General features: G+C 42.5%; 1 protein-coding gene across 1 annotated transcript in view; it reads right to left on the bottom strand.

The window, feature by feature from the left end:
* Positions 1-20,048, bottom strand: part of madd (MAP-kinase activating death domain) — a 58,780-nt gene extending 38,732 nt beyond the window's left edge. Inside the window, 6 exon segments of the mRNA XM_080498694.1 lie at positions 71-184; positions 271-402; positions 3,629-3,932; positions 7,822-8,481; positions 11,284-11,494; positions 19,788-20,048. Of these exon segments, the coding sequence (XP_080354820.1) occupies positions 71-184; positions 271-402; positions 3,629-3,932; positions 7,822-8,481; positions 11,284-11,342 (1,269 nt within the window). The 5' untranslated portion in view covers positions 11,343-11,494; positions 19,788-20,048.
* Between the last annotated feature and the right edge of the window lie 2,516 nt (positions 20,049-22,564).

Below are 22,564 nucleotides of genomic sequence, written 5' to 3'. Positions count from 1 at the left end.
TGGGCATCACCAGTCCAAACACACACAGCAGGGCAGATGGAGGTGCAGAACGCCGCGTGCAGCTACGCACCTTGCTGCTGTCAAGGTCAACGAGCCACACGTCATCTGGCATTTTGAAATCGGCTTTGTAGAGGAAGAAGCTGGCCGGCACACCGATTATGTACGGGGTCGGAGCGAGAAGGAGCTGAGGGACGAAGGAAACATGCCAATCACACTACAACCGGGAGGAAATCCAACTGATTGCAAGAAAACGGGTCAAAACAAGCATACCTGTTCAGCCGAGGCCATGCAGGTCGGTAGCAAGGGGATGACGGGGAACATGTACTCCAGCGGGTAGATCATGGCCACGAAGGCCATTACGCTCATAGACAGAGCGTTGTAATCTCTGGACTGAAGGATGACCTGCCATAAAAAGAGAACGTTACTATAAATCAATGAATATACAAGTTTGACGAGGCAGATGTTCCAAACATTCACTTTGTAACAGGAGACCTTCGTATCTCTCTGCCAAAATAAACAGAGAGCCGCTGAGGAGAGGAGAAGCCTGCAGCAGGCGGTGAGGGTGAACATCACAGCAGAAACATTAAGGGTACAACCACACAACGAAAAAAAAACAACAAAAAAACGATCTTTTTTATCTCCTAAAACATTCTGTCCACACGTCACTATGGACACGAGGCTTCAAGGGCATGTAGTACACATGCCAGGCCTTTAGGGGCGCTGTGACTCACCAAAACACACCAAAAAAAAGATCGGAAGAAAATCACACGACGACAGCAGAAAACAGAAAAAAACACCTGCAACGCCTTCAATCATGAATGTCAAGACAAACCACTTCCTGCTCCCCACCGATCCCAGCTCAGGCCCACTGCCGCCACACAACGACAAATAAACCCGCAATAACTTGACTTTTTACCTTTCCATTCATTCTGCAAAAAAAAGAGAACACTTTCTCTTCTTTAAGCAACGATAATAAATTCAATTCCTACTATAAAAAGTACACACAGATACACACAGGCAGACAGGCGACTGTAATCTTTGTGCGCCATCAAACAATAACTGGACTCATTTTGCCTTGAATTTGTACCGGCGATATTAAAAACCGAGCTTTTATGAAGAATTCATTTGGCAGCACTCGGAAAGCTCTCAGGCAGCACTTAGCTCAGCCCGGCTGAATTTAGAGAGGTATTGAATTTTAAAACACCCAAAATGGATGAATCCTGGAGAGAAGCCTTTTGTACGGGCTGGAGGAGCGTCTGAGATTAACAAAACGCGAGTCTGGATGCAAACACTGAAAACGCTAAACGCAGGAGTCCACATGTTCACAAACACTTTGAAAAATCTATTTTCCATTCAAGCTGATGTCACAGCAATCACATTCAAGTGCAGCATCTGGATATAAACCTGCACAGAGTGACTCCTCCTCCAACAACGGTAGACAATGTTTTTAATGCTTCACTGAAAATCCTTTACCCTCTTTAGACTTTGTTGTTTACATGATGTTTCAAATTACATCATTTTTGCATATTCGATTCAGAAAAGTTTCGCGTTTAAACAATTTGAAAACGACACCGTTTAACAGCATCGCTAAACGGCGTAGTTAGCATTCCAGGTTGCGCCAGAGTTAGCGCCGTTTGTTTCTTGCAATGAAACCGGACCAATGCGCACAGAGAACACTACGCTATTAGCTAGTAGCCGCCGTTAGCATTACCTAGCTTTAAAATGACACGCAACCTAAACCACTGCTGTGACACGCCGTTATTATCATCATCGATATGTTAGCGGCGATCACACGCAAGACAAGTTTTTCGGGAAATTCAAAAGGGCGACATTTAACCAAATGTGTCGTCGCTTCCTGTCTGACAGTGGAGGCTGCTCTGTAAATGCGCCACATCGTCGTTTTTCATTCACTATATGAATTTTGAGATCATCTGGAGCCAAAATCAGATTAAAATTGCAATAATTGAGCATCCCCACTATAAACATTAGCAGTACGGACTGAGAGCCGCCGTCGTTATTACCGTCACTCCACTGGCACATTTGCAAAACAACTATTCCCTCCAGCCTCGGTGCTTTTCTGAAAAGCTGCGTTTCCACGGAGACGGAGTCAGAGCATTATTCCAAAGAGTTCCACCTTGGGAGCCGTTTTTCTCCCGTTGTCGTTTGAACAAAACCCCGAAATGCAAAGGACAATCGTTGTTGTGTGGACTAGTAAACTAATAAAAATTATTCTAGCTGGCAGGACGGCTACGCGCCACGATACAGCCAGCATCCACATGTAACATGAAACACATCAGGGATCATTTTTCCCTGTATTGATTCATTACTAATGTGTGTCGTCTGTGGGGAATCTTGTATCGATGTCACGTTCAACCGAGAGCAACTGTAAACCGGCACCAGTGGAACCAGGGCCGTGACGAGTCCGTCCGTCCTCCAAGGACATTAGAGGACAGTCGTCCTCCTGCTTCGCTCGTCTTATTTGCCTGGTCGGCCTACATCGTGGACAGAAAGCGTCCGAACGGAGGGGGGTCAGGCAGGACATTTCTCCGGAGGCGACATTGTTCTCTGTCAAAGCGCGAGCGTGCAGCTGCACGCCACAGGGAGAGCGGTGACCAATCACAACACACTAAAAATAGTCTGGCCCGTCGCCTTTTTTCCCCCTTCAAAACAATCCGTCTGAGCTTCAATAGAATCCCAGAAGAGATTCGAGACAGGAACACGTTTCCTCTCTGTCTGGACCTCTGCTACGCTATAAATATAAAAGTGGTTAAAAATAAGTGGTTAAGGACGGCGGGGCGCCGGGGTCGGTATACCGTATTTCCCGCACTATAAGGCACCTAAATACCTGAAATTTTCTCAAAAGCTGCCAGTGCGCCTTATAACCCGGTGCGCCTTATATATGGAAGAATCGCTCTACTTGAGACTGCTATTTGACAGCTGAACAACCAGAAGCTTTTATTTTGACAACTCTAACTTCGCAACCGGATCTTCAGAGCGGACGACACTCCACACAACACCTTCATCACTCATGGTTGCACACCAACATTCTAACAAACCAAAATAAACTAGATGAAATAATGACTCCCTAAACTGGGGAACAAAAACACAAACACAATCAACACAACACCAAACCCAACAACAACCCACAATAACCTCCAACAACACAAAACATGAATTCCCATCATGCCTTGCATCCTGAGCTCCTCAGTGCAGCCGATAGCTGCAATGAATTATGGGAGTTTCTGTTTGTGGTGTTTTAAATGCAATTATTGGGGGTTCTATTTGGTTTGTGGTGTCGGTAATAATTGTGTTGTGTTGTGTTTTTGTTGCTTAGTTCATGTAGTTTAGTTTATTACCGGTAGTTGTAAGTTGTCAACCAGCAGTGAAGAAGGTTTTGTGTGTAGTGTCCTCCTGGCATAGGCTGCAGGTAGGACTATCAAAATAAAGTGCGTGCACCTCTCTGGGTGTTAGAATCAGTGGAAAATGTAACCTAATGGCTTTGAGCTATAAAGGTTGCTGACCACTGGTCTATTCCATGCGCCTTATATATGAACAAAGTTGTAAATTATGTCAATCAATGTAGGTGCCCCTTATAATCCGGTGCCTTATAGTGCGGAAAATACGGTACCTTGTGCTCCAGCAGGACGCAGCTGAGGACCTGCAGGCAGGCGTCCACGCCCAGCAGCTCCAGCGGCAGGTGCAGGGGGAAGTCCACCATGGAGAAGCGCGAGTTGTCGGGCAGGGCGAAGGTGAGCGAGCGCTTCAGGGCGGAGGGCAGCACCTCCACGTCCACGCGCCTCTGGCCCGCCAGCGGCACCGGCGAGCGCAGCAGCCGGTACACCCAGGACTCGATGTCGCGGAGGTCGGCCAGCAGCTGGCTGCCTTTCTCCTCCGCCGACAGGGCGCCGGTGAACACTCGCCACATGGTGTCCCTGAGAAACACGCAAACAGGAAACACAGGGCATTTATTTATTTGATTTTAGTTTATTATTTCGGCTTTTCAGCCTGAAATCTTGCGTTCGAAAATAGCTTCTGTGAAGGAAATGTCAACAAAGAGGAAAGGAAAGTAGGTCATATTATAAAAAATTTAAATGCTACCAATAGTTTTTGGAAACCATAAGAATGTTTGTCAATCTGAATGCTTTAAATGTGAAATATTTGCCAAGTCTACTACTTTTTATTGCACTTTTCTTCGTTTTTACTAATTTTGCTTTATATCAAATTCTAGGAATAAGTGTTTTCATAAAGTAATTACTTTTCACATTTTTCTTTAAATCGTGATGCCTTTCCACAAGGTCAAAGGACAAATTCATGTTTTGAAAAGGCATGCCCCCCCCCCCCCCGATTTCAAGCTTTAGCTCAAAATAAACAAAGAAAAACACCCGAGGGTTAAATCAGGCCTGCAAGAGGCTCCAATCTGGACAAAACACCAAGCAAACTGTAAAAACGCCAAAGAAAAGTTCATTTTTTCACACATTTCCTGAGAGTAGTGGACACGGCATAACTTTGACAGGAGTGTTTATATCCTGTCAATACATGAGCTGGAGTTTAAGTATTACCAACATGTAATATGATGAAACCTTTACAAATAAATGTCTAACAATGACTGGACACACAGGGATCAAATGCTTGTTAACTTTAAAATATACATTATTCATATCTATTTGAAATCACTGACTGTTTTTCTTTATGATAGATACATACACGTTTTATATATATAGGTATATGTGCACGCACATACAATATTTAGAAACTGGATGTAAATTAATGTATGTAAATTTGATTTCCTATATTACCAATAAACATTCAATACATGTGAAATACTGTATATCATAATGAAATAAGAGGTTTAAAATTCCTGTTTCAAATATGTAACCATATGTAAGCACATATATTTTTAAATGTAATGTAAATAATGACTGACAGTAATACTTTAATCATACATTAAAAAAAAACATTGGTGCTTGTACATTTCCAAGAAATATTTTAGGGTTCTAGTTTTACAGACTGAGTTCAATTCCAGATATTTTATTCCCAAGGATCCGAGCGACGACACCGAGTACGACGAGTAAACGAGAGTGAAACGCACAAGAGGCTCTCCAACGATCAAAATATCGACGAGCAAACCCTCGAATCCACAAGGTGTCGTTACCCTGTGTGTGTGTGTGTGTGTGTGTGTGTGTGTGTGTGTGTGCGTGTGTGTGTGTGTGTGTAAATCATTAGTCCATCAGAGCCCTCCCACCAACTGCAGCTGCTACCCGAAGGCAGGCGGAGACCTCAATCTGTCAGAGCGGCGCTCGCCGTGGTTACGCAACGACTCCACTCTCTCTCTGCTATCACGCCGTGTCTCCGCCGACGTCGGAGACAAACGACAAAAGAAACATTCTGAGGTTTAGTTTTCTGGAGAGACGTCGGTCCGGCACGGTGTATTAACGAGGGAAATGACTGCCGGGAGATTAATAAATACCAATCATGCTCGCTGGAGAGAGAGAGAGAGAGAGAGCGAGCTAATTAACCCTTTAGTCCTTCAAAATTGCAGTGTGCTGCGTCGCCCGTGGCAACAAGACAACCCGAAGAGTTCCACAGCACAGAGCCTGGGATCGTCGTCTGGAATCAACAAGCGGGGCCAGTCGTCACATCAGGCCAGCGACTGGACGAGCTCGTGATCAGTGCCGATGGTTATTTTGGACATTTTGTGTTTAGAACGAGAGATAATGATCATAATAAGCAAACACTACTTTATATTATCTGAATCTTTTTTATGAGTGTTTTGTTGTCAACTGAGCCTTTCTTACTACTCGACGTGCTGCATAGAAACGATAAAACAATAAATCCATATTAAATATGGGATAATTCTCAACAACAATATGATTTAAGTTGGCTGCTTTGCTTTGTTTAGTGATTTTTCCTCTTTTTTTTCTTTCCGCCTTCAGCCTGTGGCCAACAAGTATAAAATAATTGGAACCGTCAATTGATGCAAATCAAAATTAACCCGATTTCTTTTTTTTTTTTTTACCACATTGTCATTTTGAATATGCAGAGCACGAGTGCACCATGTCTCCTTAACAATATTCGTATTTATTTTTACACATTTAACATGTTGACATTTTTCAGTTTATGTGGAATAAATAAAAAGTTTGTGGACGTTTCAATGTTAGGAAAGTAGTTGATCACAGTTGAATGCAGTTTGACAGACGCTGTACTTGAGTGAAGACTTTCTAAAGTAGAAAATAAGCCTCAGTACCTGAATTTCCGGCGCAGTGACTCAGAACTGTTACAGTATGAGCATTATTCTAACAAACGCGATGCGTCGCGGCTGTTTGGGTTGTGATTGTTTGTCATCTAGGTGGAGCGCGGTGGCGTCGCCTGCGCTGTGAAAACAGGACGCGAGCTGCAGACGTCCCGCGGAGCCGCAGACAAAAGGCTCCTGTGACCGAAACGCCACGCAAACATACAGAGAACAGTTGGACAGAGACGCAAACAGACGGGAGGACCGAGGGTGGAAACGGAAAAACATCGGCAGGAGCAACAGATAGTTTCTCCTTGGAAAAAAAATGATGTAGAAGCAAAGATGAGCTTTAAGTGACTGTGTCAAAACCTGCAAGGCCAATTTAATGAGCAGAACATGAAAACATTCCTGTTCCATCATTCACATTTTTCTCCAGACGTTTAGAATTACCTCCAAATAAATGAAAGTGTTTTATTTTATAGCATCAATATTGGTGGAGGACCTCAGCAACCGTGCCTGTTTTAAATATTAAAACACGTTGGGTTTTTTTATAAATTCCCAAATATGGGCACCGTTTTCCTTAATTTGACCCAAAAGTGTGGAAGTAAAACTGTGTGAATTCGAATTTCTAACTCTGAATTTTTTTACCATCGAAATCCGACTTTGAATTTTAAAAGCTGTCGAATTTCAAGTACGTATCTTTTTTTTTTTGCTTCCGATTTTTTTTCAACATCTAAAAATATTCGGTGTGTAAAAATTCAATGTGTCTAAAAATTCAGCTGCAAAAAAAATTCAGCTATAAAAATATTCAACCGCAAAAGAAATTCAGCCGCAAAAACAAATTCGGCTGTGAAAAATTCAACTGCAAAAAAAATCGTCAGGACGATGCAATCAAATGGCTGAATTTCTTTGCAGCTGAATTTTTAGACACATTGAATTTTTACACACTGAATATTTTTAGATGTTGAAAATAAATCAGGAGCAAAAAAAGATACGTACTTGAAATTCGACAGCTTTTAAAATTCCAAGTCTGATTTTAATGGTAAAAAAATTCAGAGTTAGAAATTCGAATTCAGAATCTGATGGCACAGTTTTACTTCCATACAAAAGAGTGAATGTGAACGTCTCATTTGACCCGGAGCCTCAGTGTTCAAGAATCTGCAGAAAATATGACACGTTAACAAGAAGAACTAAACTAGATCTAAAAATAATTCCTTTTTTTGCTTTCAAGAGTAAAAATGAGTGAATTTGGTCTCGAGCACAATGTAAAGTTGAAAGCCAATCTTATTTGGGAGCTAGCATGTTCTCCCTGTGTGTGGTTTCGTCCAGGCGGCCCAGCTAACCGCCTCAATCGATAAAAAATAAAACATGTGCCTGTTTGAGTCAACTGCATCCTTCATCTCGTCGTCTAGATCTTCAGTTTTACTTTACGAGGTCGTTTTATTTGATTTCCTCTGTAATGATCCTTCGTTTGGTCGTATAATTATTTCCCCCTCAAAATCACTAAATTGCCATCGATTATCCTTAAACGCAGGTCATAAAGGAAGAAGATAAAAACAGCGTTGAGTGGCGGGTGTGATGCCAGTGCTCACCTCTGGGTGGCGCGGGGGAGCCCGGCGCGCTGCGTCAGCCTCTGGCTGCAGCAGTCCACCAGCCTCTTGAGAATGTACAGGCATTCTCTGAAGGTGGAGAAGAAGGGGTAGTGGCTGAGTATGCACAGTGAGGTCAGGGTGCTGTTGCGGTTCCTGGCGGCCATCTTGGCGGCGCTCCGCCTGTGCTGCGGGGACTTGCCGGCCGCCGGCTCGGTACCCGCCTGCCCGTCCTCCTCTCCGGAGGCGGGCGGGGGAGCCGACTCGGCATTGTTGGGCGGGGAGAGCGAGGAGGGCGGAGCTCCCGTGCCGACGTCGGACCCCTCGCCGGCGGGCTCCGCGGCGGACGCCGCCGCTCCCGCCGCCGCCGCCGCCTCGCCGTGCGGCGCTTTGTCGCCGCGGGGCCGGTGGTGCCCCCGCTGGAAGGAGCGGTAGAAGTTGACGCAGATCCCGTAGCGGGTGGTTCCCGAGTCCTTGTCGGTCAGCGTGAAGACGAAGGAGGAGTCGTCGCGGAGGCTGACCCTGCGCTGCCGGATGCTCAGGCAGCCCTCCGGCTGGCAGAAGAAGACCACGTCGGGCGGCAGCGGGAAGTCGTGGTGGTCCTCCAGCGGGTAGCGGCGGAGGAGCTGCGGCGTCTGAGCCACGCTGTCGCTGCTCGGCTGCCTGAAAAGCGGGGGAAACGCAAACAACGTCCGTTAGCTTCTGACCGAATTTCAAGCGCTTCGTCCGCTCGGCAGCTCTGAACCCGAGCTAACGAGGCCGCTGGTCTCAGTTAGCGGGCGGGTTGAGAGGAACGTGACGAAGTACGCAATGCATTCTGGGTAGTAAACAAACAAAGCTAACCGCGTGAATCAGAAGAAGCAGACGCAGAAAGGAAAACTTGGGCAGACGTGATGGAGGGATGATGTCTGAAGATTATATATCCTGGGGTTTTATGTCGCTACCCATTAGCCAGGAGCTAACTAGCCTAGCCACCATGGGGCTAAAAAGGCGGGACTTCCAGTTTCGGTCCGGACCAATCAATGAGCCGTGGTTCTTCTTCGCTTCCTCTCTGGTCAGTGTTTGTTTGAGGCGACAGCGCCCCCTAACTAACAGCTGGTGGAACTGCGTGACTTTTTCAGGCAGTTTGATCCGCTCGCGAACGTGAATGTGAACAAACCAGATGAAGGGGTGAACAACCCCCCCCCCCACCCCCCATCCCCGAAGTACATACAAGTCCCCCACGAAAAAGTATTTTATTGTTTTCCTAATCATCATTCACTATATGACCACCTTTTACTGGATTCTTTAATTTGAAGTTTTTCCACATTTTACATTTGTTTCTAAATATTCTGAATGTTCTAATTTCTGCAAACTGGTAAAATGCAAGCACATCTCTCCAGTTTTCAATTGGTGCAGTTTATAAATGAGAAATTCCAATCAGTCAGTTTCCGCTCATGTTTAAACAAAAGTTTAATTTTAATTTAAATGGCTGTTAAATGGGACAGCTCTTCATTAAGGATGAATTCAAGCATTTTACTCATTTAATAGTAAAGCTAAGTGGCCGATAAAACACTGAGAACAATTCTAAACAAAGCCGGCTGTTAAATTAAATGTCTGCTTAAGAAAATGTGGTTAAAAAAAAGGTAAAAACAAGTGACCGCCCTCAAACACAGGATCTTTTCTTTAGCGCTCTGAAAGCTGCAGTGGCGAAACATTCCTTTATTTCACCGTGTGCATTCGAATCCTTCGTTCACCCTTAAGCTACTGCGCTTCTATAACAACGGGCCTTTATGCTTCCTTTCACCAGTGGAACCGCCACAAACACTCTGCAAATGCCACTGAGAAAATTCAAACGCGGCGCATTATTGAGGTGAAAATACACCATTTAAACGGCGAAACCGAGCTAATTTTTTATTTGAGAAAATCATCACGAGAAAGAAACAAGTGGAGGTTGAATATGGGTTGTTTTAACTGAAATACAATAATAAAATAAGAAGTTTTAAAACAGCTTTATCTAATTTCTATCAAATAAAATAAATTTCTGCTTATTGTGATCGTGTTGAATAAATGGAGATTTTATACAGTCATCACTTTGGCGCGTGCAAAAGTCGGGGCACCCTCCAGCGTCAGTAGCTTCAGTATATCACAGCTTGTAAAGGCTTTTTAGAGCAAACTATAATCAATCAAACTTTATTTATAAAGCACTTTTTATACAACAAAGTAATACAAAGTGCTTAACATGAGTTAAAAACAGTGCAAAGATCATTAAAAAGCAGAGTACAGATCAGCAGAATACAATCTGAGACTATAAATCCCTGGATTGTATTATTTGGGATTTTATTGTCTTTTTCCCCCCCCCATATACCAGAGAGACTATAAATCTGAATATTATTTTTTGAAGAGATAAAATATGCAGTTTTTAAAAGTGGCACCCTGACGTTAGCACACGCCTGTATATAAAAGCTGACAGACGTTCAGTGATGATCTATGTGAAAGGTCACCACCGACATGACATTTGCCACTTTCAGCGACTGGTAATAGAGTCGTCAGCGGAACTCGTCCCACGCGTTGCATCGCACTTCACATACATAGATAGATAGATAATTACTTTATTCATCCCCGAAGGGAAATTGTCTTGTTGCAGCAATCTGGTACATACGAATATTATAAAATACGATAGAATAGAAATAAAAGTACAAAATAAAAATATAAAAATATCTGGGTATAAGACATAAAGTAAAACGCAGAACGGAACATGGGCACTTAGAAATAAGCAGGAGATAAAAGCAACATAAATAAATAAACAGTAAGGTGCAGTGGCAGAGCCATTAGAATAGTGTGTGTGTATATATATATATATATATATATATATATATATATATATCAGTAGGCTTATATCAGTAGAATATCAGTAGAATAATAATAATAATAATAATAATTCCAATAGCAATAGTATACTTATAATAATAATAATAATAATAATAATAATAATAATACCAATGGTAATAGTGTACTTATAATAATAATAATAATAATAATAATAATAATAATAATAATACCAATGTAATAGTGTTCTTATAATAATAATAGCAATAGTAATAGTATACTTATAATAATAATAATAATAATAATAATAATAATAATAATAATACCAATCGCAATAGTGTACTTATAATAATAATAATAATAATAATAATAATAATAATAATAATAATAATAATACCAATGGTAATAGTGTACTTATAATAATAATAATAATAATAATAATAATACCAATGTAATAGTGTACTTATAATAATAATAGCAATAGTAATAGTATACTTATAATAATAATAATAATAATACCAATGGTAAGAGTGTACTTGCACATGTATAAATATATGTATATGTACATGCAATATGCCATGGGGCCAAACAGAGACGGTCAGGAAGGACATTTCTTTCTTCCCGCCTCTGACCAGAAAGGCTACCGCTGAACCCTACCTTGCGCCGACGACGACCAAGTAGTCGAGAAGACGGGGGCAAGGTTTCTTTTTCTCCATCTTGGATCGGCTCGGTCCCGTAGCGTCACGTCATCCAGGATTCGCGGCTCCTCCGGACTCAGTGGTGCTCCCGCACAGCCGAGACGGCGCGCAGTTCAGACGAGGCCGCTTTGGTTTCCATGGCGATGTCGTGGACAAGACAGGAGTCACGCCTGGAAGGCGGAGGAAAGAAGGGGAAATGATCACTTTTGGTGAATGGTTTGGCTCAAGGTTCACGTTTATGACTGAAGCGGCGTGTGAAACGGAAACCGAAGGAAATCACATGAAACTAGATGATCTGCATTTCCCAAGGCAAATGCATGATAGTGTGAATGCAAACTGTAATGCTTTTTGCTGCCTGCCTGCGGCAGGTAGACTGGAATGCTTTGAAAAAGTGGAAAAAAGTTGAAAAAGTTGGGAAAAGTTGAAAAAGTTTCAAAAAGTGTCAAACAGTTGAAAAAGTTTCAAACAGTTGAACAAGTTTCAAAAAGTTGAAACAGTTGAAAAAGTTGGAAAAAGTGTCAAACAGTTGAAAAAGCGTTAAAAAGTTGAAAAAGTGTCAAACAGTTGAAAAAGTGTCAGTTGCAAAAGTTTCAAAAAGTTGAAACAGTTGATAAAGTTGAACAGTTTAAAAGTTGAATGGTTGAAATCGGTTAAGATTTGAAGAAGTTATAGCTAGTTAAAAATTTCTCCATCCGTTAACATTGGAAAAAAGTTGCACAAAAGTCAAAATATTTTAAAAAGTTGACGAGATTTCAAAAAGCCGGAACATAGCCGGAAAGTGCCGAAAAAGCTTCACGATTTGAAATTGGAATGACTACGAACGGGTGAAGATTGCCAGAGTTTTAGCGATTCGAAAAACGTCCAGAATAAACAGAAACAGAATCTCAAGAGTGTGAATGCAAGGCATTTAATTTTTATTTCCTTCGGTTTCCGTTTCACACGCCGCTTCAGTCATGAATGATTATTTATCATGATCCGCAGCTGTGGATCACACCTTCATACCCAACGGAGATGTGGACGGAGAAATACGTTTTCCTCAGACGGGTGACGTGAGAAAGATTCTAGAAACCGATTAAAACACAAAAGAAACAGAATCCCTGACCGTTAGTGTTGGCGCCACGGGAGAAATGGAAAATTCCTCCCTTTGTGAAACAAAAGTACATCACCGTCGCTGTGTGAAATGTCTGAGAAAGAGCGAGTGCACATTGCGAGAGCAATAATCAACGTTGCAATTATCCTTTCTATCAAACAGCTCTGCGGAAATTAAAAAGCCCCTGGAACAAGATTTCAACTCCAGATCCAGATGACAAGGGAACGTCGGCGATCACACGGTATGGAGAAACTCGCCACCCGTCACTCCAGCAGCTAAATTAAAAAAAGACAAGCTGAGGATTGTGTCGCCGTGACGACCGGCTGCTTGTTTGTGTTAAAGACATTTATGACCTGTAAGCAGATTAGGGGGCTTGGCGGCGGAGCGACGCGAACTATGACCCTCCAAACCCTCCGACCACGGGAGGCTCAGCCTGACCCCGCTCTCGCTCTGGACGACTATGACCCTCCAAACCCTCCGACCACGGGAGGCTCAGCCTGACCCCGCTCTCACAAATGCCACGCGAGGACCTATTTCCCAAACTCCACCCTGAAATGCAAACACTGAACAGAGCAGGTTTTCTCAGGGACCTACAGCCTGTCATGTGTCACTGATAAGCTCAGGCGTCCATAAATTCTGCTCAAGTGCTTCATGCTGGAACCATTTTGAGGAAGTCTAGTGAGTAAAACTGTATCTTAATGTCAAATACGTCAGAAGCTCAAGATGTGTAAATTGCCTGACGGCTAAGGACAAGTATGAATACGATGGGTTAAATGCAGAGAAGCTCTTCTCCCAAGCCATTCAGCTTTTCTGGGGCAACAACTAGGAAGGAGAGTCAACACCAACACCGAAAAGTGTGTATTCATGGTTGGTTGGTTTTTATTCAAGAACATCGTCCAGAACTGACAACGGGGACGTTAAAGTCAGAATTGTTGTCGTGAAGCAAATTGTTACGTTCACTTATCGCAACAAATCTCGGGACAAGTCGAAATTTTTAGGGATCCGCCTGTTAGATTCTTTATCATCTTGGAAATACACGACATATTAACATTTCAAGGGTCCATTGAATCGAATCATTTTTACTGTACGATTGACGAACTTTTAATAATAATAATTTAAAAAAGCATCCATCAAAGCATTAAATCTTTTAAATACTTTCAATTAAATCCTGAAACACACTGTAGACAGCTGTAGATCTGTGACGGTAGAGCTGTAGATCTGTGACGGTAGAGCTGTAGATCTGTGACGGTAGAGCTGTAGATCTGTGATGGTAGAACTGTATATATGTGATTTTAGAGCTGTAGATCTGTGACGGTAGAGCTGTAAATCTGTGACAGTAGAGCTGTATATCTGTGATAGTAGAACTGTAGATATGTGATGGTAGAGCTGTAGATCTGTGACGGTAGAGCTGTTAATCTGTGATGGTAGAACTGTAGATATGTGACGGTAGAGCTGTAGATCTGTGATAGTAGAACTGTAGATATGTGACGGTAGAGCTGTAGATCTGTGACGGTAGAGCTGTAGATCTGTGACGGTAGACCAACATTCAGGCTGAGTAAAGCTCCACAAGCATCAAGCCTAGAATTACGTCCTAATGGGCCCTTGTGACTGAAAACGAGCTCCACACAGAGAAATGGACGGAACCCGGATTTACCCCGACGCCACAACAGCTAAAGTGACGACCTTTCCCTCGTCGATCATGTGACTTGAGAAGAAAACACAACAACAACCTCCTTTGAAGTCATAAATTACAGAATACCGTCACCGGAGTTGTGTAACACTTCACATCCGGACTGAAAGTAAGCCGGCTCATTAAAATGTACTAAACTCTCAAGTGTTTGACGTGCGACTTATACGGAGACTCGGTTTTGGGCTCCGTGAGTCGGCTTAGCGTCGGCGCTCATCCCACAAGGCGACGGCTCTGGGTGACGATCTACATGTCGACCAAAGTAAAGCGTGGCCTGGTGGCGGCGGTGAAACGGCAAACCCCCGGGGGGGTGGAGGGAACATAGTCAAGCCATTTCTATTTAGATGCAGGACACAGATGTGAGGCGACAGCGAAGGAAACTTCCTATTCCAAAAAAAACCTCTTTCAACTCTCTGAAGTGGATCCTTGGAACTCAAAAGAAAAAAAAACTTAAATAACTCATATTTTCTTATTGCATTTTATTGCACAGAAGTCAAACTTTCATCTTGAGGTTACAAATGTGTTTTGTTAGCAGTTCGTCTTTCACTGCAAGTAAAGGTTTCTGCCTTCAGTACAGGAACTTAGAGGGTTAATTATTGTGTGAACTTCTTTTCAATACACTAATATAATTACAAGTGTTGATAGTTAATTGAAATCAGCAAAACTCATAAGTAAAAAAAAGCTAAAAACTATTTTCCTTTCTTTATGCAGCAAATAGTAAAATCTAAACAGTACAAAATACAGTCAATGTGTCTCATTAGAATAATGTATAAAGTAATGCTTTTGATGTGAAATAAGTCACAAAACACACTAAAATGATAGCAATCCCTCTTTGAAGTTCTTTACTTTCATAAATGCAATAAACTAGTATATTTATAAACATGTAAAAAGCTAATTTGCAATAAATAAGGTAATATAATGATAATAAAACAAGATAATACTAGCAATTTATGTAAAAGCAACATTAATTTAGCTTTCCTTTAATAGGGAGCCAAAAGCTAAACAGTAATCGCAGTTTCTAATTACATTTATTTATTTTCCTAAATGCCACATTAACTATAATTTGTTTATGTCTCGCTAAATGCTAATTAGCAAAAAAAAAAAAAAAAAAGAAGCAATTTTTATTTCCATAAATGCAGCATAAAATGTGTCGTCTTCATTTTCATGAATGGGACATAAAAGATAATTTGCTATAACATAAAAAGATTTATGTCGGGGGGTTTTTTTGTTTAGTGCAACAATTGAAGTATCTCAAATAGCTTTCAAATGTAAACGACAGTTTCAACAATGTAATCCTGTGCGACTTTGTGGCTGAAGACGGATCCTAATAGTCAGAAGACGAACGCACAGCTCCGACCCTCCTTATCTCGCCGACCCATCGGGACAATGGATCCACTCAGACGCTTCCTGGAACCCGGCCAGAGTGTCTGTTTTATGAAGCGGCGGAGCTGCAGGGTTTTATTTTTAGAGGATGGAGGGACTGTGACTCGTCCTGCACGTCCATCATGACCCCCCCACCCCCACCCCCCCGGGCGTTCAGCCTCGCTCCACTCACTCACTCAGCAGCACGGGATGAAATACACAACGCCGTGACACACACACACCAGATAATGGCGCAGGTTAACACGACACACTGCTTATGTAAGAACCTGGAGGAGACGGATATTATTCACTTCCTGCCGGTCACGGCGAAGTGAGAGTCAACAGGCTGGAGTCTATTACCTTTTAGGAACATGGAACACCCACACTATCCAGAGCAGGGGTGTCCAACATGAGGCCCGGGGGCCAGAAGCGGCCCGCCAGAGGATCTAATCCGGCCGCCATGTGATTTTTTTTTATAAAAGTATAAATATGAAAACTGACAGAGGCTGATCTAAAAACACTAGATTGGCAAAAATGACATTCAAAACCGCCCTTGGTCAGAATTAATCAATGCAATCTGTGGAGGTCACACGACGCAACACCTTTCACAATAAAGGTGTCCAATTTATGTGAAGTGATACTTTAGACACGTAAACTCAAAAAATATGTCCAGATGATGACAAATTGTTTTAATCCTGAATAAAAATATGATATCCAGATACAGGTGACTGTTTTTTAACTTTAATATGTATATTCCAGAATAGACTGGCAAATTCTTGCAGTTACAAAAGGATCAAAAGAAGGAAAGACTTTGCATTTGTCCATATCTGCAGTTTAACATGTTATGTTGGACTTGTTGGCCCTCCAGAGGTCAGATCAGGTTGATGTGGCCCCTCAACTGAAATGAGTTTGACGCCCCTGATCTGGAGGAATGGACGCTGCTTTCACACTGAGAAACTGAAATCTGTCCTGATTTGTCAAGTGTTACAACGATCCTTGCAGCTGAACTGATGCAGGAAGTGCTGATTAAACCCCCCCCCCCAATAAAAACAGGTCCCACATGACTTTATGACCCCGCCGCAATGAAAAAATGAGGAAGGAACTCCAAACTTTATCCTCCATTAATCCACACTTCTCAGTAACTCTTGTAAAAAGGTGAAGGAAGGGAATGCACGCAGTTCACAGCTGCACAACGTATCGCAGATTTATCATCATCGCGGCAAACGTGCTCAACACGCACGATGAAAAACACAATTCATGTTTCCATGCGCTCACGTTCTCCAAATTCCAAAAGACAGAATTTCAAAAAAATAAAATTTAAATAAAGATAAAAGTGTGAATCATCGCAATGAAATAACTAAACTTCTACGATCTCTGTCGTCTATTAAAGTGTATTTAACAGCCGACGGGATTTCAGAAGGGTGGGGGGTCACATACTGACCAACAAAGCACTGCGTTCACGTGTTGGCTTGCTAAATATAAGAAGTGTGAGTCTCTGGGAGACGCCTGACCTGCTGCGTTCTGCCCTCATGTGCAGTAAGAGTGAAAGTTGCAGGCTGCGGTGTGACGCTGCCGCCTCCTGAGTCATGCGCCGCCATATGAACCGAGAACGACGCGTCTTCACTCGTACAGACGTACAACAAAGATGAAGTGCTGCTATGGTGGCTGGCAAATAGAAACCTACATATTTTGTACAGGAGCAGCGATTAGAAAAGCTGCGTTTCCACAGGTTTCCCACACAGACGGAGCGTTTCCCCGACGGGTTTTCTCTGCATTTGGTTTTATATTTAAAATAACGTTATTCAGACATGAATGCAGAGTGCATCGACCCCAGGTGGAGTCTGCTGTGATAAGCCCACTGTACATACTGATATTACTATATGTTCTATTCTCTGAGAAAGAACAAGGGGAACAATGCGAGATGATTGCGTTAGATTTAGCAGCAGGCCCCCGTCGCGGTTCAGAGGCAGCGCACGCTTCTATTGTTGTGTCCGTTTGACAGACGACACAAAAAGATGTGGTCTGATTGTCGCCGTCTTGATCAAATCGTCCACGAGCTTCCAGTGTTGAAGCGAAGCAGTGAAAGAAGGAACGTCCGGAGCTGGAACACCGACGCTTGTCGCCGAGGCGTCGTCACGCCCAGTGTTGTAAAGGACCGGCCGCTCACCTGGTGTCATGTGACCCTCGCTACGGCGAACGAATGACCCTGAGTGACGCTGCATAAGAGAACATGCCACTTTTTTATAATGTTGTCCAAGAATAATAAATACAAAGGGAGCAAGTTTGAGGTTTTTTGTGGGGTTTTTTAGTCCAAATTTTGCAAAATTTGCTTTTAATATTTTAATGTTCACTTTTCAGAGCATGGCTGCAGCCAGTGTCAGTGTTTGTTGTCACGGTTTTTCACGCATTATTTAAACGTACTTTGTGTCATTGACATGTCCTTGACCATTGCGGTCTGATCATTGCTTTCCTGTGGGGGGGAGGGAGGGATTTGGGGTTAAATAAATATATAAATAAATAAATAAAATGAAGGAAGGTAGGTTTTTTCCCCCCTGCATTATACTCAATTTTTTCAGTTTTCCTTGTAAACTGTTAAACTACTTTCAATAAAATAAAACAAGTTAGAAAAAAATCCTGCCGTCTCACACACACACACTATATTTGTAATGTAAATGTTTACACGTGGAACATTCCACTTACAATAGAATAATAATTCACAATATTTGTGTTGTTTTTCTTGTTTTATAGCCCCACTGAGCTGTGCAGTTGTTTGCATTCTCACTTCTCAGCAATAAGATTCCCAGTTGGACTCTCAGGGACTTTCTGTGCAATTTGCATGAGGTGCATAAGCTCTCAGGATAATTATTCATTTCTACAACACAGTTTCATAAGGTTGTTTTTTTTTTTTTGGGGGGGGGGGGGGGGGGCTGGACAGTGGTGTAGTGGACGCCTCACACAGAGATCATCCCCAGTCTAGGGTGAGAATGGAGAGTTTCCCACATCTGCATTCCAGCTCTGTTTATCACGATTTCCCATATTTGATCACTATTTTGGCAAATCAGCTTTAAACGTTGTATATTTTGGAGCAAAACGGGGAGTAAACCCTCCCATGCGCTCCACACAAAATGAGACGGGAGCAGTAACCACTACCGCCCAACATACAAGCGAAGATTACAACCAGAAATATAGAAGAAGAGGAAGACGCGATGCCTCATTCCCACATCTGAATGCACAACGCAGAAGAATGGGAGTTAAATTAAAAAAGCACAATAAACCCAGTCACGACGTGGCGTGACGTGTTCAGTGGAGGAAGCTGGAGGAGGACCATGTCATCAGTAACCTCCAACCAGTCATCCACCGCACATCCACACTAACCCTGCCGTGTTCTTTAAACCAGCAGAACCAGCAACTGGGTTATACAGAACATCTGGGTTAAACAGAACATCTGGGTTATGTGGGAATGACAGAACAGGTAAAACAACAAGCCATTATGTCAAGGAGAACAGACCACAGACCTCCCCTCAGGCTTATTTTATTAACTAGCAGGTTTATGTTACAAACCAGCCGGTTTATTTCACTGACCAGCACGCTTATGTTAATAACCTGCAGGTTTATTTCACTAACTGGCAGTCTTATTTTACCAAGCAGCGGGTTTATTTCACTAACCAGCATGCATATGTCACTAACCAGCAGGTTTATTTCACTAACGAGCTGGTGCATTTTACTAACTAGCAGGCTTATTTCACTAGCCAGCAGGTTTATTTCACTAACTAGCAGGTTTGTTTCACTAACGAGCTGGTGCATTTTACTAACTAGCAGGCTTATTTCACTAGCCAGCAGGTTTATTTCACCAACGAGTAGGTTTATCTCACTAACTAGCAGGTTTATTTCACTAACTAGCTGGTCAAGAGAAGCTTATCCGCTGACAGGAAGACATCGTCTAATATCACTAATGACAGATGTGATTCCAGCGCCTCCACTAAAACACCTCCGACTATAAAACACATATTTCCATGTTCTCACGGTCTTTAATGATGATAAATGATTTTTTTTTAAATGTTTTATTCGTTGTGTTTTCAGCATCCCGTCGCCTCCTGGCCAACGTTCTGCTTCTCCTACGTCACGAGTGGATTAGCAGGGAGCTAACTAGCCGCTAACGCTAGCCTGCTGGTTTGTTTTGCTCGAAAATCGTTTTGTCAGCGAGAGAAAAGATGCAGAAACGAGACAAAACGAGCCACAATGTCGGAGGAAGGTGCAGAGGAGCGGGGGACAGACAGGCGCACGGCGGCCGAGGGGGGGGGGGGGGGGGGGGGAGCATCCTCACCTGCTCACGGTAGCAGGCTAGCGGCGGAGCCAGCAGCTGGGGACGGCCTGGCCGCCGAGCTTCCTCCTCCTCCTCCCGGCCGATGAGCGTCCTCCCCCCGGTCACCGAGGCTCCGGGGCTTCGTCTGAATATCAGCCGCGGGGTGAGCGGCGACCATTGGAGACGCGGGGCGACAAGGGAGCCTCCGTCTGGACGGGGCGAGGTGATGCGAAACGAGGGTCCGCCTCCCAGCGCGATGAGGCTCGGTCACTTACAACCTGCCTTCACAACATCCTCCTCCTCCTCCTCCTCCTCCTCCTCTTCCTCTTCCTCTTCCTCTTCCTCTTCCTCTTCCTCTTCCTCTTCCTCTTCATCATCATCATCATCAGTCCGCAGGCACACACCCCCACCAGCCAGTCCCTGCTTATATATATATTTATATAAAATAAAATAATAAAATAAAATAATATTTTTTATTTTATTATTATTTTATTTAATATTATTTATTTTATTTTATATATATATACATATATATATATATATATGTGTGTGTGTGTGTATTAATAGATTGTAATATTACACATTCATCTGTGAGAGCAAACATGTATTCAAGTAATTTGTTTCAAATGTAAGTCCATTTTTAAGCATCTTAATTGAATTTTATATGGTGTTTTTTGTAATATTTAATGCATTATATATATATATATATATATATATATATATATATATATAAAACCCCAGCCCTAATATATATATATATATATATATATATATAGAGAGAGAGAGAGAGAGAGAGAGAGAGAGAGTAGGGACTGGCTGGTAGGAGTGTGTGCCAGCGGACTGATGATGATGATGATGATGATGATATATATATATATATATATATATATATATATCCTTTTGGTCTATTAGTCCAGAAACCTTGTATTCAAAGTTGATTTTTCTCCATTTGAATATTGGATCACAGGAGCTGCATTCAGAATCTGCTGTGTCTGTGTGAGCTGGATTGGCTCCGCCCACCCATGCCCATCTTTGGAAGAGGAGGAAGAACTTCCTCTCCTCGATGTTCGAGCAGAGCTGCTCTTCCCGATGACACGATATAGGGTTTGATGTCTGATAGGCTGGTTGGAGCAACACTGTTTAAACACTGGAACAAGCCAGGGAGAGAGAGAAGACACACATTCTTCACTTCTGGGGCGTCGTTTAATTTATAATCAAAACGACTTCATGACAATTACTGGTATTTCTTCTGTTCTACGACACATTTTCTTCAGATTGTAGGAGGACAGCGGTGCAGTCCACTGCCTCAATGGGATGAAGTGGTACAGAAGACGGGACGACGGGACGTGTCAGCACTACAGAAGAGCTTTAATTTATACTGTACATACAAAACAGAAGGTCTTCGATGACTTACAAGTATTAAAATAGCTTTGCATTTCTATTTACCAACAACGTGTCACCCTTTGAAGACAGAGATCGGAGATGACGGTCACACTATGTACAGTACAAGTCGCCTCCAGAGCCACGGCCGTGACAGAACCACGCGTACAGGAACTTTTAGAAAGTCAGCCACTGACGCCTCAGGCTGGTTTGATTGGAGCCCAACGCACTCCTCCGTTCATTTGACTCCCCTCCGTCAGCATCACTCTGCAAGCATCCAACTGAAAACAAACCTGAAGTTTTATTGCAAAAAAAAAAAAAAAAAAAAGGATCCAAGTGAAGGTTTTGCATAGCCAACTGAAGAAAAATAAACTCACGGCCGTCGTCACACAACGTTTCGTACACGGTCCCGTTTAATCTGCTTCTGCTGAACAATTCCAATACCTCGCGGAAGTGTTAGGAGAATGTAAGAATCTCAAATATGTTCCCATTTTTAGGGTGTCAATAACACACAAATTCAACTTTTGAGAAGGCAGAAGGTTCGATACAATCGTGTTCCTGATGAAATACCCTGCGAACAGTTTATCTTCCTTTTTTCAAATATATACAAAAACACCAACATCAAAACATTAAAAAAAAAAATCGAAATACAGGCACATCTCTAAAAATCTGAATACAACGGACAAGTACATTTCAATTCAAAATGTCGAGACGAGATTTAATTTAGATTTACTCCGACTTTTTAAAGTTTAATTTTTCACAATTTTATCTTCAAATCCATGACAATCAAAAACACAGCATCCCAAAAATATTAAAATAGTTCCATGTTTTCGTCAAACCTGCAGCTAGATTCACACATTAAAGAGGTACATGTAATATTCACAATTTAACACTCATGTTTAGTGACGCTTCAGTTCCCAAAAACCTGCAGGTTTCAACTCATCCAGCTCATTTAAAGCCTCGCAAAACCAGTTTGGACCACAAGGTGGCGTGTTGAGTCACAGAACGAAGTGAAACTTTTCGTCTGCATGTTTCCAGCGTGGAAATCGCCGCTAAAACGGTAACTTTTCATTGACATTCAAATTTTCTGAGATGTACCTTCATTACATTTCAAATATTGGAATCGACTGCTAAAAAAAAAAAAACCCTCTTCCTGTCGTCTCAGATAAACCCGGAGCAGGAAAACGACGCAGCAGCAGCCTTCTGTTACACGTTTGTCCAACACTGCTGAGGAAGAAACGCTGGTACTGTTGTTCGGGCGTTGCAGGTACGGGCCGTTAAAAGAATGTGGAAGGACGACATTGAGCCTTTCAACCGTTCTGCAATTAGGACTCGGTTCACTGGTCCGACATGCAGCTGGAAGATTTACTGTTGGAATTAAACCGGAACAGGGGAGCCGGATCCTTTAATTCGGGGAT

Source organism: Blennius ocellaris, assembly GCF_963422515.1.
Source record: "Blennius ocellaris genome assembly, chromosome: 1".
NCBI lineage: Eukaryota > Metazoa > Chordata > Actinopteri > Blenniiformes > Blenniidae > Blennius > Blennius ocellaris.
Note: the sequence above shows the minus strand (reverse complement) of the source record. Positions and strands in the feature narration are given on the sequence as shown.